Below are 17027 nucleotides of genomic sequence, written 5' to 3' on the forward strand. Positions count from 1 at the left end.
TCGAGTTTAGTACAACAGGTTCTTTCTGGTATTTCCATCCTGATTCTTGATATTTCTGCCCTAGTTCTCTGGCCTCCAGCCTGTCCAACACAATACCACAGGGGCTCAACTTTTTAAAAATAACCCCAAACGCCACATCTCTGATTCCTTATTGTCTTTGAATGTGTGTCCAAAGTCCTTGGAATAATCAAAAGACCCACTGTAGCCTGACTCAAGTTCATCTGTTTTTTAAAATCTCTTATTTTGGTACATTTCAAACATAGACAAAAATAGACAAAATAGTATGATAAATCCTGATGCACATGCCATTCAGCTTGAATAATCATCACCCATGGCCAGTCTTGTTTCCATCTGTAACCCTCTTCATAACCCTTCTATATTATTTTGTAGCAAATTACAGATTTTGTGTAATTTAATCCATTAAATGACTTGAGTATATATAATCTCTTAAAAGAGGACTCTTTAAAAGATGTAATGACAATACTATTTTCCTACCCTATAAATTATTGATTGCTTAATATTATCATACGTCCAGTCAGTATTCAGATTTCCGATAGTCTCAAATTTCTGGTAGTGTTTAGTTTCCAATAGATTCGTAGGTTTCCCCTCTCCTTTTTTGCCTTATATTTGTAAATTTTCTATCATACTTAGTGCCCTTACGGCATGTATTCTAGTTGTTTGTTACCAAAGTTTTATCCTCCCTTACCAGAGTATTCTTGCAAGTTAAATCTATTTACTTCTTTAAAAATGTCTCTTATATACTTCATGACCCCTGACAAGTATCTTCCAAAAGGAGGTATTTAATATGATAGTTTTCATGTCTTTCATTGTGAATAGGAATTTTCTGTCAGACTTTTTAGAAGTGGCAGTAGAGGTCAGAATTGGATGTTTGTGAAATACCACTCCTCTGGCTTTTTGAACATTTCAGTGGGACTCTGATAAATGCAGACATAGCATATGAAAGATTAAAATGATACACTACCCTGCTGTTCTCCCCTCATTTACCAACCCAAACCGTGATTTAGTTCAATACTGCTGAAGGCAGTTAACAATAACAGCGTGATACTTCTGGCTAACATCTTCAAACATTTAAACAACAAATTATTTTAGATTAGACATGAGGAACACCTTCCTACCCATATGGTATGTTTTAAGGAGAGGCTAGAGAGGGATTAGATTTAGTGCTTTAAGGGTTTTGTATGGTGCATAAAGGACATGAGGAATCAACTGTGAGTCAGTTTACTTCGTCTCTCATAGACTTTTTTAAATTAATGGACCTGGTGATTTAAAGAGAGGCTTCAGAAATACTAGACTCACGTAAGGATTACGTTTCCTTGTTATTTTGGATAGCATCTTGAGAATCCTTGGGATGCAGCTGATACCCTTATAGGGCTGCCAGGAGACATGTCAGTTAAATGACCTCATGTTAAAAAATATGATTTGCTCTGATGTTTACGAAGTATTTAATACCATCTATACAAGTTTATTTATTATGAATTATTAACAAATACTCTTCTGTACCTGCTAAGAGCTTGCATCCTAAATGAAAAACATCTGAATGAAATTCAGAAATGTCCAGTGTTAGCTCTTAGAGGTTTTACCTTGTTTGGGGAGGGCTTGTGGTAGGTCTGTTGTGTTGGAGAGATTGGTAAAATGGGGACAGCTTTAAGTAGTACAGATGTAAACTGCTGCATTGAGTTTATAATTTTAACTTTGCTTAGAAAAATTTAAATCGAGTTTTCTCAAAATAAAATTTAGCACTTAGTGTGGTATTAGACACGCTTGGTATATGATTAAATAGTTAATACATTATAACTTCTGGAGTAGAAAGAGAAATTAGTTTGGCAGCATTTATGACAGATTCAAAATACAAGTAAGTAGAAATTCTTAGTGTAACTGATTTTGTTTAGCATAATAGTCTACGTTTTGTTTTCTCTTAAGAGCATTACAACATTGTGAAGGATTGATTCAGCAGTATAACCGTGCTGAGAACAGTATATGCTTACCTGACAGTAAGCCTCTGCCTCACCAGAATGTAACCAACCATGTGGGCAAAGCAGTAGAAGACTGCATGAGGGCCATCATTGGGGTGTTGCTCAATTTAACGAATGATAATGGTAAGTAGTATTTTTTTATATGTATTGTCACTGAAAGCTTGTATATTACATGTAAAAACAAGTCATTCCCCTTGTTTCTAGATGTAGTGATTTTTTTTAATTGCCATCATGTAATTCACTTACGTATAGATACAACTACTTTTAGGGGTAGTATTTTTAGGACCAGCCTCATAGCTTGGTTTGGATATAATACAGTCAAAAATATATTTCAATAAAGAAATAGCTATATGTTTCTAACTTTTAATGTCAGTGTTAATGAATATTGGTTATTAGTGTCATATAGAGGAATCAGTCAATTTTCACGTTGTTAACATTCCTTATTTCAGAGTGGGGCAGCACCAAAACAGGAGAACAGGATGGCTTGATTGGCACAGCAATGAACTGTGTGCTTCAGGTTCCAAAGTACCTACCTCAGGAGCAGAGATTTGATATTCGAGTGCTGGTGAGTTGGGGTGACTGTTTCAGAAAGGAGTATTTGATCTATTGAGATAATACAAACTTCATCTTAATTTTGGGTTTGAGAACCAACCGTTTGATATATTGTGTATTTCACTGGGTTCCTTGTGAACATACCTTGTAATACAAAAGAGAGCTCTTAAGGGTTCTGTGCGAAAATTAAAAGTATAAGAACTAAAAGCAATTTTTAAAAAGCAGTGAAATCATTGGGAAGCCCATCATCTTACATACTGGTTTTTAACCATTTAGTGGGTGGTAGAACACTGATTAGGGTTCTAGCTGCCTACAAAAGTTATGTATATTGTGGTGATGTGCTTTTAATTCTCACCTGTGGTAATATGCATGTTTTCATTTTTGTAGGGCTTAGGTCTACTGATAAATCTAGTGGAGTATAGTGCTCGGAATCGGCACTGTCTTGTCAACATGGAAACATCGTGTTCTTTTGATTCTTCCCTCTGTAGTGGAGAAGGAGATGATAGTTTAAGGATAGCTGGACAGATTCATGCTGTTCAGGCTTTAGTGCAGGTAAGGAACAACTTCAAAACAAGTGAACACCTTCAGTTTGTTGCATTGTCCAACTTCTTCATCAGTTGCACCCCCCTCCTCCTCTCTGTGTGTTTGTATGTATGTGTCTTCTGTCTGTCTGTCTCTCTCAACCTTACTAGTTTACTGAGAGGTGCACTGGGTTGGAATTTATACCCTTCCTTACTTTACTCCACTGACAGTTCACTCCTTAGGCATTATTAGTGAAAAGCAGAAACAAGGCGTATTTGTTGATGAATCAGAAAATTATTAATAACAAATTAGAAATCACATCCCAGCCCCAATCCCATCCAGTTCAAGTCCTTCAAGCATTTACTTCTGGTCTGATCTGTGTCTAGTACTTTGTGTTCCTAAATATTGGGCCATACCTTTCCCCTTTTGGGGGGTGAGGGAATACTTTTCAGAGTATGTCTGTGGAGTAATTTCCTGGCTTAAGAATTGTGCCAGGGAGTGCCTGGGTGGCTCAGTCAGTTAATCATCTGCCTTTGGCTCAGGTCACGATCCTGGAGTCCTGGGATTGACCCCAGCATTGGGCTCCCTGCTCAGTGGGGAGCCTGCTTCTCCCTCTCCCTCCCTGACACCACCTCATGCTGTCTCTCAAATACATGAATAAAATCTTAAAAAAAAGGGGCGCCTGGGTGGTACAGCAGTTAAGCGTCTGCCTTCGGCTCAGGGCGTGGTCCCGGCGTTCTGGGATCGAGCCCCACATCAGGCTCTTCTGCTATGAGCCTGCTTCTTCCTCTCCCACTCCCCCTGCTTGTGTTCCCTCTCTCGCTGGCTGTCTCTATCTCTGTCGAATAAATAAATAAAATCTTAAAAAAAAAAAAAAAGAATTGTATCAGAATATGTATAGTTAAAATTTGATGTCTCGGATGTTATAAGAAACTGATAAATTATTGGACACTAACAAAAAAAATTAAAAAATAAAAATTGAGGGACGCCTGGGTGGCTCAGTTGGTTGAGCGTCTGCCTTCAGCTAAGATCATGACTCCAGGGTCTTGGGATCCAGTCCCACATCGGGCTCCTTGCTCAGCAGGAGCCTGCTTCTCCCTCTGCCTGCCATACCCGCTGCTTGTGCACTCTCTCTCTGACAAATAGATAAAATAAAAATCTTTAAAAGAATTTGATCTCTCTGTGGGGTGCCTGGCTGGCTCAGTTGGAGGAGCGTGAGGCTCTTGATCTCAGAGTTAGGACCTCGAGCCCCGCATTGAGTGTAGAGATTAAATAAACTTTTAAAAAATGAAGTAAAAATAAAAATCAGTGTCCCTAATTCACCTGATCCCAGCTACTAAACATAGTCCCTCTCCTCAGTTTACACTTTTCCCAAAAAACTGCATGTGAATTTTTGTTTCTTGATAGTGGTGGGCATTGCAGTTTTTAACTTTTTTCCCCCCAATCTAACAGGTTCCTAACTACCTTTGTTATTTCTTTCCTTAAATGACAATTTGTACATGTTCAGAATTGGTAATGAATTGTCCATTTCATTGTTTTTGAGACCTTTGCTACCCTGTTAATCCTTTTGGCCTTTTTGAAACTAGTAATACTTGAAAGAAGGTAGTCCACAACAACTTGATCTTTTCCTGAGTTATAACTAGGACCCCATCATTCTCTTCTCAAATATTTTTATCTCAGGAGTTCTTTTACACTCTTAGAAATTATTGGGGACTCCGGAGAATTTTTGTTTATGTATGTTCGATCTATTGATATTTATTGAATCTGAAATCAAAACTGCAAAAATTATAAAACAAAGACACTTCTTCCATTAGCCATCAGAGCATAACATAACCACAGGTAGATCTTGGAAAACACCGTGCACTCATGAGAGAATGAAAGAAGAAGTCAGTATTATTATGAATATGATTTTGACCTCAGAGATTCTCTAGAGGGGTCTTGGGATCCCCTAATTTTTAAGAAATTTTAATATGACTTTTATATAAAGCTCAAATTTTATTTTCCTAAGGGTATTAAAGTTTATATACCACTCTTCTCTATACTCAGCAAATTTTTGAGATCTATTTGGCATTTGATTTTCAGGTAGTTGTTTTTAGTATCTTGGAGTTCTTCCCAAATCATATCAGTAAATACTTCCCATACATTCAGCTCTGCACCAACACAAGGAAAATAAAGTACATGAAAGCAAGGGATTCAGTGGTTCCTTTGTGATTTAGTTCTCACAGTGTACTTCCATTGTTAATAATATTAATTGAGGTTCAGTTCTGAGTCCTCTTGAGACCTTTTGCTTATTTTTACTAGTTCTTGTTTATCTCTATTTTTTTAATATCTGTCTATCAGAGTGAGTGAGCAAGCCGGCAGGGTGGGTGGCGGGGAGGGGCAGAGGGAGAGAGAGAATTTTTTTTTAAATTTTATTTACTTGTCAGAGAGAGAGAGAGAGAGTGCGCGTGCGCGCGCGCACACACACACACACACACACACACACACACGCAAAAGCATGGGAAGCAGCAGGCAGAGGGAGAAGCAGGCTCCCTGTTGAGCAAAGAGGTTTATGTGGGATTCGATCCCAGGACCTTGGGATCATGACCCGAGCCGAAGGCAGATGCTTAACTGACTGAGCCACCCAGGCATCCCGGAGAGAGAGAGAGTCTTAAGCAGGCTCCACACCCAGTGCAGAGCCTGACACAGGGCTCGATTTCATTACCCTGAGATCATGACCTGACCCGAAATCAAGAGTTAGACACTTAACCGACTGTTTCTCTCTTTAAATTCTTCTTAAAGAGGCCGTGTTGCTTTTCCCCAATATCGCGTAGTTTCATTTGGTGTCCTTTGTTAATTTATTCAGTCTGTTCAGGCTTTAAAAAAATTTTTTTACATCAAGTTTGTGTATTTTGCTTGAAATAGCCTGTCATATCCAGTTCAAGGGCGAGTGTTGAGATTTGCATCCCTGCAAACAGAATGCCTGTATCATTAGTTGATATATTTAGTTTACCTGATTGAATCCCAGCAGCATCTATACTTTCCTTTTTGCCTTCAGTTGGATGTAGAGTAAAAGCTTTTGTTGTTACCCCTTTAACCAGACAGCATGCTTCTTAGGGTTAGTGAATTTAAAAGCAAACATACCGTATATTTGGGTACATACATGTTGCTTGGTGTTCTTTTAATGATTCAAAATTATTAAAAAATAATTTTTATCAGCTATTCCTTGAGCGAGAACGAGCAGCCCAGTTGGCAGAAAGTAAAACAGATGAATTGATCAAAGATGCTCCCACCACTCAGCATGATAAGAGTGGAGAGTGGCAAGAGACAAGTGGAGAAATACAGTGGGTATCAACTGAAAAGGCCGATGGCACAGAAGAGAAACATAAGAAGGAGGAGGAGGATGAAGAACTTGACCTCAATAAAGGTACCTTTATTTTAAGTAGTGTATTCAAATTGGATATGTTTTCTCCCTCTGAAACATTTTTAATTCATGTGTTGTCATAATCTTGCAGTTATTTTATGGCCTCTCTAGTTCAGTGCAGACAAGCTGTAGTATTTCAGTGCTCATAGGAGTCCTTTGCCGGCTTCCTAGCAGTGAGGAAGGCATACATGCAGTGCAGGAAAGGTCTGCCTTCCTTTCTGCTCTGGCCTTTCTTTACTCACCTGAAAAGACAGTGGTTGAGCAATCAGACTCCTAAAGGTTTTTACGGTTTTGAAATTTTGAGATTCTTTTATGAGCCTCACTTTATAAATTGAGATTTATTATCATAAATTAGAGTAATAGTTCTCACATGGTATGTCGTAGCTTGCAAGCACAGTAAGGAATACACTGACGGAGACATTACGTTTATTATCTGTTGTCAGCAGCTGGTATTGGATTTATTGTTTATGCAGGTACTGCGGGATAGCCATTTATCACTCAAGTTACGAAATTAAATAATATGTTTAGCCTCACCAAGCTAGGAAGCAAGTCCCAGCAAATGTCTTTCTCTGAGTCTAGCGTCTTTCTCTTATGCCCACTGTTCCACTAATGCCGTTAGTTCTAGTATCATAAGGAATTGCTGTTCCATTTTCTCACTAAGTATTCATGTTTCCTTTGGCATAATATTTCGGGTTGCTTAGCAGTCTTTTTTAATAACTGGGGTAAGTGTTAGCTTTTGAGGACTGCTGTAGCAAAGTACTGTAGACGGAGTGGCTTAAACAACAGACATGGATTTCCTCACAGTTCTGGAGGATCAGTGTGTCAGGTTGGTCTCACGCTTGTCTATCCGAGCTTAGATTGTAGATGGCCATCTTTTGCCTATCTTTTTAGATAGTCTTCCCTCTGTGTATATCTTTGTTCTAATCTCCTGTTATGAGGATGGCAGGCAGATTAGGACCCACCCCAGTGACCTCATTTAAACTACCTCTTTAATTAAACACCCTATCCAAGTGTCGTCATACCTTGTGGTACTGGGGGTTGGGAGCTCAACATATGCAGGGGATGGGGCCATAGTTCAGCCCATAACAAGGTGAAATTTACCCTTTTAAAGTGAACAGTTGAGTAGTTTTCAGTTCATTCACAAGGTTGTGCAACCATCACCACTGTGTAATTTCAGAACATTTTTATCACCCCCAAAAGAAACCCCATACCCATTTAGCAGCCATTACTCCCTGTTCTCCCCTCCGCAGCCAGTGGCAACCACTAATTCTGTCTCTGAATTTGCCTGTTCTGGACATTTCCTATAAATGGAATAATATGTGCCCTTTGTGACTGGCTTCTTTCATTCACCCTAATGTTTTCAAGGTTCATTCATGTTGTAACATGTTATTAGTACTTAATACCTTTTTATAGCCAAATAGTCCATTGTAGATGTGTACCTCACTTTATCTAGTCATCGGTTGATGGATGTTCGGGTTGTGTCCACCTGTGGCTCTTACGAATGATGCTGCTGTGACATAACATTAATGTACAAGTTTTTTTGTGAACATACATTTTCACTTCTCTTGGGTGAAATTAACTCAGTGTTGAATAGTTTAAGGAACTACCATACTCTTTCCCAAAATGACTGCTTCATTTTACATTCCTGCTGGCCGTATATAAGGGTTCTGGTTTTTCCAAATCCTTACAAATAGTTGTCTTTTTTATTTTAGCCATCCTAGTGGCTGTGAAGGTATATGTCACTTGATTTGCAGTTCCCCATTGAATAAATGGTGTCAAGCATGTTTTCACGTGCTTATTGCTCATTTACATATCTCCCTTGCCTCTTCACTTTCTTGATGGTGTCTTTTGAAAGACAAAAGTTTTAAGTTTTGATGTTCAGTTTATCTAATTTTTGTCACTTCTTGGTTTTGGTGTGGTATCTAAGAAGCCATTTCCTAACCTGAGGTCATAAAGATTTAGTCCTTTATTTTTGTCTAAGAGTTCTATGGTTTTTGTGGGGCGCCTGGGTGGCACAGCGGTTAAGCGTCTGCCTTCGGCTCAGGGCGTGATCCCGGCGTTATGGGATCGAGTCCCACATCAGGCTCCTCCGCTATGAGCCTGCTTCTTCCTCTCCCACTCCCCCTGCTTGTGTTCCCTCCCTCGCTGACTGTCTCTATTTCTGTCGAATAAATAAATAAAATCTTTAAAAAAAAATAATTCTATGGTTTTTGTGCTTATATGAAGGTCCCTCTACCATTTGCGTAATTTTTTGTTAATTTGTGTGGCTATCCCATTTTCCTAGCACCATCTATCAATGTTTAAGGAGTTCTGTAGAAAAGATAACTAACAGAATTGTTGGTGTTCTGGGTGAGGTTGTTTTTTTGTTGTTTTTTGTTTGGTTTTGGTGATACACTGTTACAGTTTTTTGTTCACATATTCTCAGCCCTTCAGCACGCTGGCAAACACATGGAGGATTGCATTGTGGCCTCATACACAGCGCTCCTTCTTGGGTGTCTCTGCCAGGAGAGTCCGGTAAGTAAGAGTTCAGTATTGTTTTATGTGTCTTAAAAAGATTCCATTGTGACAACTTTGTACCATTACCTAATTAACTTACGTGTTACTTTATTTTCCTCATGTTAAAACTTGCAAATATTTGGCGAACTTTTTATAATTATTTTTTTCATTTGGTGAACTTTTAAAGGTACATTCCAAAATAGGAGTAATTGGATTTAATGAGAAAGTTCTTGACTAATGGATGAATCGATTTACATGGCTTTGGTTGGAGTAAAAGCATAATATAAAACCAGTGCTCAGGGGTGCCTGGGTGGCGCAGTCGTTAAGCGTCTGCCTTCGGCTCAGGGCGTGATCCTAACGTTCTGGGATCGAGCCCCACATAAGGCTCCTCTGCTGGGAGCCTGCTTCTTCCTCTCCCATTCCCCCTGCTTGTGTTCCCTCTCTCGCTGGCTGTCTCTCTCTGTCAAATAAATAAATAAAATCTTAAAAAAAAAAAAAAATAAAACCAGTGCTCAGCTGGCTTAAGATGGTAAAGTGTAGTGTTAGTGATACTATCAAGGACTCAGAAAATTTGTCTTTAAACCCTACTATCCTCTGCATGTTGTCTTTTTCTTTTGTCCTCTTGTCTGTTTCTTTTTAGGAGCAAAGCTTTTTTTTCCCCCAGGATCCCTTCATACCCACTGCACCAAGTAGACTTCCCTGTTATCTTGGCCAGCATTAGCTCACATGGCTTTTGTTTGAACCACTTACTGGCAAGGAAAATGGGATTACTATGTGAGATTTAGATTACGATGATTTAACTAGAGGTATTAGTGTCCAGTTGGTGGGGCTGAGTCAGCATGGAAGCAGACAGTTCTGGCTATTGGGACAGTCACTGGGAGGACTTTTTAAGGAAAGGAAAGGTCTAGTGCAAGAGCCAAATTTTAAAATGAAAAGGAAGTTCTTTTCCTTAGGAGCCAAGGGCATTCAGGAGGCAAGAATGGGGGGCGCCTGGGTGGCACAGCGGTTAAGCATCTGCCTTCGGCTCAGGGCGTGATCCCGGCGTTCCGGGATCGAGCCCCACATCAGGCTCCTCTGCTGGGAGCCTGCTTCTTCCTCTCCCACTCCCCCTGCTTGTGTTCCCTTTCTCGCTGGCTGTCTCTCTCTGTCAAATAAATAAATAAAATCTTTAAAAAAAAAAAAAAAAGGAGGCAAGAATGGAAGTCTCTTCTATAGTGAAAGGGAGTGTTGGCTTCTTCTTTGTATTTTTTTTTTCCCTGACTCCCTGTCTGTCCCATATTTATATTATAGTCAAACTCTGATCTAAATGCATAGTAACCTGCTCCATTGTGGTCCTTGCTGGCACCATGGCTTTCAAGAAAAAACTAAAGTTCTCATCATGGCTGTGGAGGCCCTGCAGGATCTTTATCCCCTTTTCTGGAATCTTTTAAGCTCAGTCCTTTTCCTTAATTCCTTAAATTCAGAGATTTTAAGGGCAAATGAGAAACATGCATCAAGCAAAGGGGAAAGAGACAGAGGCAGGTCTCCAAAAAACAATGGGCATACTATTTAAATTGAATGATGTTTAGGTATTCTATTTTGCACACACCCTAGTTTCAGTTCTTTCTTAAGTAATTGGTACCTTAATTTATGATACTAGCACATGTGATTTATCTTTGGCCATTTTTCTCATGTAAATAAATTCCTATTCATCTGTATCTCTCTTCTCCAAAGAGATCATGAAGTCCTTAAGTTCTGGACAATGTTGTGAATTCATAGAACTCTAGATGTCTTTATTGCCTTGGGGGGGTCATTATGATTAACCCCAAAAAACTAGATATACATTCAGCAAACCAATTTCCTTTACAATTTGTGTAAGTGGAAGAGAGATGAGAAAGCGGGTGGTTGTACTATAGTAAGTGCGGCTTTTGTGGTAAAGGGCTGCATGGTTAGGAAGCCCGGGGAATTGAGTCGTCGCCCATTGCACACCGTGCATCTGGCGCATTGCAGTGGCCAGTCTTCTCACTGGTGTTTGTCTTTCCTGCACTCTCACTGCACTCCTGAAATCTTGGACACTGCCGCCACAGCTAACTTCTCAAAGAGCATGTCTGATCACTATCACCAGTCTTTCTTGGCTTTACCATCATTAGGGTATCAGGACCTTGTTCACTGCTACAAGTAAAACTTGTTAAAACTGCTTCTACTTTTTTTTTTTTTTAAAGATTTTATTTATTTATTTGACAGAGAGAGAGACAGCCAGCGAGAGAGGGAACACAAGCAGAGGGAGTGGGAGAGGAAGAAGCAGGCTCATAGCGGAGGAGCCCGATGTGGGGCTCGATCCCATAACGCCGGGATCACGCCCTGAGCCGAAGGCAGACGCCCAACCGCCGTGCCACCCAGGCGCCCCTGCTTCTACTTTTTCTAAATCTGTCATACCTGCTGGCTATTTTCTAAATTTCCCAAATAAGCCATGCCATTTTTCATTTTTTCTTTTTAAGTTTATTTAAGTAATCTCTGCATCCAGTGTGGGGCTCAAACTCACAAATCCGAGATGGAGTTGCATGCTTTGCTGAAAGAGCTCTCCCCGCTTTTTTTTTGTACCTGCTGTTCTCTGTTTAAAAACACGTGCTATGACTGCCCTTCCCACGGCGCCAGCCACTGTATGTTGCATTCTGTAGAGAATTGATAGAAAAGGGTTTGATTATTGAGGGTTTCACTCAAAACCCAGGGTCTGATCGTTTATTTTGTATCGTAGCAATGCACTTTTCTGCTGAGCAGCCTTCATAGCCGCCGTAGCTACTAGTCTTCCTAGCACCAAGTTGTCGTGCTGCCTTCTGGGAAATTGTTTAAAGACATTCTTAAACCCAGCTTTACTTTAGCTCTGTAGTGCCATCAGGATTGCCCTTGTAATATTCACCACTTCAGTATATATTTTAAGCATTTTGTAAAATCTCTGTGTTTTAGCTGCAGTGTTAACTCGGTAGCAGTAAATCTGCACCCCCAACTCACAGCTGGGGATGGGTGGTGGCTTTTGGTGTGAAGGTGGCTCCCTTAGAATATGGGCGATTGATATTGCGTGATTTAGCATATGGTTACTTTAGTAACGCTTATTAGGTCTTTTCTGAAACTGTATTCATACTGTTTTCTTTATAATTTCAAAAGTACACTGACAAGAATTTTTTTTAAAAAAAAAGGAGAGAGGGGTGCTTGGGTGGGTTAGTCAGTTGAGCATTCAACTCTTGATTTTTGGCTCAGGTCATGATCTCAGGATCCAGATCAAGCCCCCCCCCCCCCGCCCCGGGTGCTACGCTGGGCATGGAGCCTGATTAAGATTTTCTCTCTCTCTCTCCCTTCCCCCCACCTTAAAAAAATAAAAAGAGAGAGAGGGGACCAGTGGCAACTTTCTTAAAAGCATAATACATAGTCTTTTTCCCTGCCCCCATCAACAAAAATCAGAAACTTCCCCCCGCCTGTGGCCTAAAATTTCAGGATTTTCTTTTTGTGCTTTTTGTTGTAGGTGAACATACTTAAAAGAGCCTTTCCTTTTATTGTTTATGAACCTTTAAAACATTGAAAAAATATATTGAAATAGAAGAGGTTTTTAAACAAGTTATATATTTTCCTTGTAGCAGATTGGTTAATAACCATATATATATAGAGAGAGTAATGTCCTCCCCCGGCATTGCTGACATTCTCTCACGAAATGAGATTATCTTTAGTTAATTCCCAGCCTACATAGGAACATGACGATTTTTGTTACTCCAGAAGCACCTGAGTACCTTCTCAATTTCCCCTTTATTTTCTTGACACTGCTTCCCACCCCAACACACATACACTCAGCAGTGCAGTTCGTTCTTTCAGGCATTGTTCTGCATATTTGCAAAAGTAAATGTGGATGCAGGTGTAGTTTTTGCCAGTTTTACCTTTCTGAGGATGGGATGGGGTAGGGAGTGGACGGACACACATACACACGCGTGTGCGCGCAGACTTTGGGAGGGTGGAAAAGGAAATGGCATGTTAAGGAGTTCAAGGACCTCATAGAAGTTTGGAAGAAGGTATGTGCCAAAACCAGCAACACAGTGCAAACTCCTGTTTTCTGCCACCTGACCAATATTTCTTTGATCTGTTTTCTCAGATCAATGTGACCACTGTGCGAGAATATCTGCCAGAAGGGGACTTTTCAATAATGACAGAGATGCTCAAAAAATTCCTGAGCTTCATGAATCTTACTGTAAGTAGCTTCTATTACAGCTGCTGTCGTCATAAATATGGTGCATTAATGACCGTAGAAATGAAAATACTATCCGGCCCTCATGACTAAAAGCAAAAAGGGACTCTCTTTTGATGGGTTATTTTTAAGATAATTGTTGTTATGGACAAATATATTGATATTCTGTTATCAAAGCCACAGTTCAGTGTGTTTTGATTCATAGTGTTCAGTTTAGTGAAGCTAAAAAATTTAAGCTTTGATTTGATGCTTGTTAAAATTTGTTAAATATTAACTGTTACTTCCTCTCTTCCCCTCCCTTCAGTGTGCTGTTGGAACCACAGGCCAGAAATCTATCTCTAGAGTGATTGAATACTTGGAACACTGCTAGCTGCTTTACCTTTGCTTCAGGTGCTCGGTAATGCTGGAGCTGTTCTTAGACAAAGAAAAGTCATGAAAGAAGTCCTTGAAGATATACCAAGAACATTCATCAGTATCATTCATGTTTGGATTTTTAAGGCCACCTGATTTCTTCGTCATGCATTCTGCATTTGCTAAATGACAGTTACTACATCAATCTGCAACTATCAAAAATGAGGGAAAAGGTTCAGGCTGTTAACAATTCCATGCAGTATTTAAATACACTTACTTTGGCAGAGTTTATACTCTCCCCTCGCTCTCTTGCTTTACTCTGGGCAAGTTTTAAGGGGAAAATTTGTGCTGCTGTTAGTGCAACTGCTGTGTATGTTGAGCCACTGTTGTCATGCCAGCCAGGTGCAAAGGCAGCTTTAGCTACTGAGGTATCGAATGTTTTGAGGACATTCTAGACAACAGCTTAGTTCCTTTTTCAGGCTCATTTGCTTTTGCTTTTTTGTTGAATGATTCCAATCGTAAATAAAGCTTTTAATAATTTTGTGAATTTTTTTTCATTGTTGTTCCCTGAACTACTGTCTATATTTAAAATTAGATGGAATCCAAAGACACAAGGGATTAATAGTATATTTTATTTTTGATTTGGTTTGGGTTGTTGAGCTATTTTTCACTTTTGAGACCATGACCATGTTATCATACCATGATGAGTCAGAGCTGTAGACACAAGAAGACCAACAACAGTTTGAGGGATTATTATGTGAGATGATGTGCCCTGTTAAAGGATAAAGCAAAATAGACAAACCCAGGGTAGTTTCAGCTTAATGCTAGAGAGGCTCTTGAAACGTTAAGTTTTGAGGGAGAACTCTCTAGATATATTTTCTACTGTTCAGTACAGTTAAATACAAGGAAGCTAAAACACCAGTGTGGACTTCATGTTTCCAGATAATGTGTATATTCTTCTATAGAGTGACAGGATCAAATGCATAAACGCAAAGCCTTAAATTGCTGGTTCAGAGAAGATCCTTTTTTTCATTCAGATTCTTAGTTCATAGAACATTGTGTTTGGAAAACAGTCACAGAACACACAAACACATTTTATATATTTAATTTCACAACATTGCAAATCTTTCTTGTGTTAATTACTGTTCAGACCACTGGTTAAACTTTTTTTTTTGTTGATTGGGCCTGAATACAGGCTTTCCAGAGATCTCTTTCATTAATACTTTTATAAAATACCTTTCAGGTAGTTGTATCATGTTTCTTCATTGGATTTGTAAAACTTGAAGCCATAAAAATATTAGTTTGGTGTGTATTGAGGAAAATAGCTGAAAGTCTAATTGTTACTCATTTAGACTTTGTTATTTCCTTGTATAAAGTGACAAATCGGGGCTCTTGTATCAGTGCCAGCTGTAATGTTTTTTAAATGCAGTGGCTGCCTTCTATTGTCTTCCTATTTTTGATAATGCAGATTGTTGGGAAGTCTATAAGGAAGTAACTGATTCCAGGCAAATTGTTTCCTTCCTTCTACCCACCCAGCCCCCACCCATCACCCTTTTAACAGCATAGTTATGCCAGTGTAACTTGGGAAAGATTGAGGTTTTATTTGCCCTGAGTATAAAAGCTAGCTTAGCAAACTATTTTAAAAGTATATCAATAAATGATATTCATAAAATTGAATTAGTTAGATGTATTTTGTTTAATAATTTTAAAGTGCATTGATATTTATTAATCATTGGATTTAGGGAAAGGAACAGATTTTTGGTAAACTGACTGTGGCAGATGGTAAAGAATATTACAAAATGTTTGGATGAGAACAATCAGGGCGAACTACATTTTTCTGTTACACTGGTAATCATTTGAGAATTGATTTACCTCAGTGTTTAACAGTTTTTTGTTTTGTTTTGTTTTTTAAATAATAACTAATTGTCAAGCACTGATAGAGATGCAGACTTTGGTGGGGGGTGGGGGGAGAAATCACCTCACCAGCGGCAGTGTATTTGTGTGTTTTTAACCCTCAGAGAACTCTGCATTTTAGGGTACTTGAGGCTGACTTGCAAATTAAAGTTTTAAAGTAACCTTTTTTTCCATTGTAAATATTTCTGTAAATACTACCAATTGGAAATTAGAACAGTAGAGTACTTTTCTGAATCCAATCCTATTTTTATTTTATACAGTATTTCTCAGCTGTGATCTTTGGAGCAAAAGCCAACGGCAGGAAAAAAAAATAGTTTGTACCAGTTTCATGAAGTATGTCTTTGGGTTTTTGTAAATAATTTTAACTCAAATAAAATTGCTACTTTCAATACACATGTTGTCTTTAACATAAATCTATTGAACTTTTTTGGAGGAAGAAATCTCATGAACTTGATATAGCTAAGGGGAAACATGACTGTGTTAACGTGAATTTCCCTTCAGCATACACATAAAAACCAATTTTTGTTAAACATTGTGTACTTCTCCATGTTTTTAATATTTCTCTGAATGTAACGTCAACTCTCAAACTCAGGTTAAGGATGGTGATTTTCTGCTTATATAGTTATGCCCTTGATGTATTTTTTAAGTTCGTTCCCTTAGTCTTTTTGCCCCTCTATGACCCAAAACTTTTTATTTTTTTTACAGTTGCTTTTTAGTTTTTCAGTTTTCTTCTTGCCAGACTCTTAAGTTTTCTGCATGGAATTCAGGTGGATTCCTCAACCTCTCCTCAGTGCTTTTAATCACAAATCTAGATTGAAGGGCGTCTCCTGTGAGTTGCCATCCAGTCTTACCCCTTACAGCCATGAACCGTGTATAACCATGTTTAAGAGTGCAGACTGTGGATCTAGAGAGACCTAAGCCACACACACACGTTTGGAAAACAAGTGCTGATATATGTTTGAGCAGTTTCCCAGACTAACTTTCATCCTGCTTATTCAGCTAGGAGATGGGGCTCCTGCTTGCTCCAGGGTTGTGAAGACTATGAAACCGTGCATGTGAAGCGGTAGCACTTGTGTTCCAAAGCGTAAGTCCAAGTAAATGGTAGCTTTCACTAAACAGTTGTGTTTGCACTCTGTCAGGATATTAAAATGTTCTCAACAACAGAGCAGAGTACTGTGACTACTTCAGACGCCTGGGATAATGGCTTTCATATTGCTGAGGTCACTGGGTTTGGATCTCTTTAACTGCAAGTCTCTAAAATTATTTCCAGAATTGTTAATATCTTGGTAGTGACTAAAGCAGGGAGAAAATGGAACAAACTTCAGTGATTATTAAAATGTCTCAAACATGTCCCTCTGGTTTTTTCTTACATTAGAAGGAAGGATTGGAAGAGGTTTGCACAATTCACTGTCAGTTAATGGTCTCTGGATATTGGTTGCATAGATTAATAACTTGATCTAGAAAAAAATTTTTTTAAAAATAATTACACCTAACATGGGGCTCAAACTCATGACCTTGAGCGTCACATGCTCTTCCAACTGAGCCAGCCAGGCACCCCTAGAAAATCTATAAACTGAACAAAGAATTT

The 17027-nt window shown here is 39.0% G+C and overlaps 1 protein-coding gene across 2 annotated transcripts in view; it reads left to right on the forward strand.

Moving 5' to 3' along the window:
* Positions 1–15832, forward strand: part of LOC125281562 (wings apart-like protein homolog) — a 78416-nt gene extending 62584 nt beyond the window's left edge. For both annotated transcript variants that reach the window (XM_057308919.1, XM_057308920.1), the window contains exons 13-19: positions 1942–2117; positions 2444–2559; positions 2934–3098; positions 6267–6474; positions 8897–8985; positions 13082–13177; positions 13479–15832. In XM_057308919.1, the coding sequence (XP_057164902.1) occupies positions 1942–2117; positions 2444–2559; positions 2934–3098; positions 6267–6474; positions 8897–8985; positions 13082–13177; positions 13479–13544 (916 nt within the window). In that variant the 3' untranslated portion in view covers positions 13545–15832. The remainder of the gene's footprint in view (positions 1–1941; positions 2118–2443; positions 2560–2933; positions 3099–6266; positions 6475–8896; positions 8986–13081; positions 13178–13478) is intronic.
* Positions 15833–17027: the final 1195 nt, after the last annotated feature.

This window comes from Ursus arctos, unplaced genomic scaffold (assembly GCF_023065955.2).
Source record: "Ursus arctos isolate Adak ecotype North America unplaced genomic scaffold, UrsArc2.0 scaffold_74, whole genome shotgun sequence".
NCBI classification, from domain to species: domain Eukaryota; kingdom Metazoa; phylum Chordata; class Mammalia; order Carnivora; family Ursidae; genus Ursus; species Ursus arctos.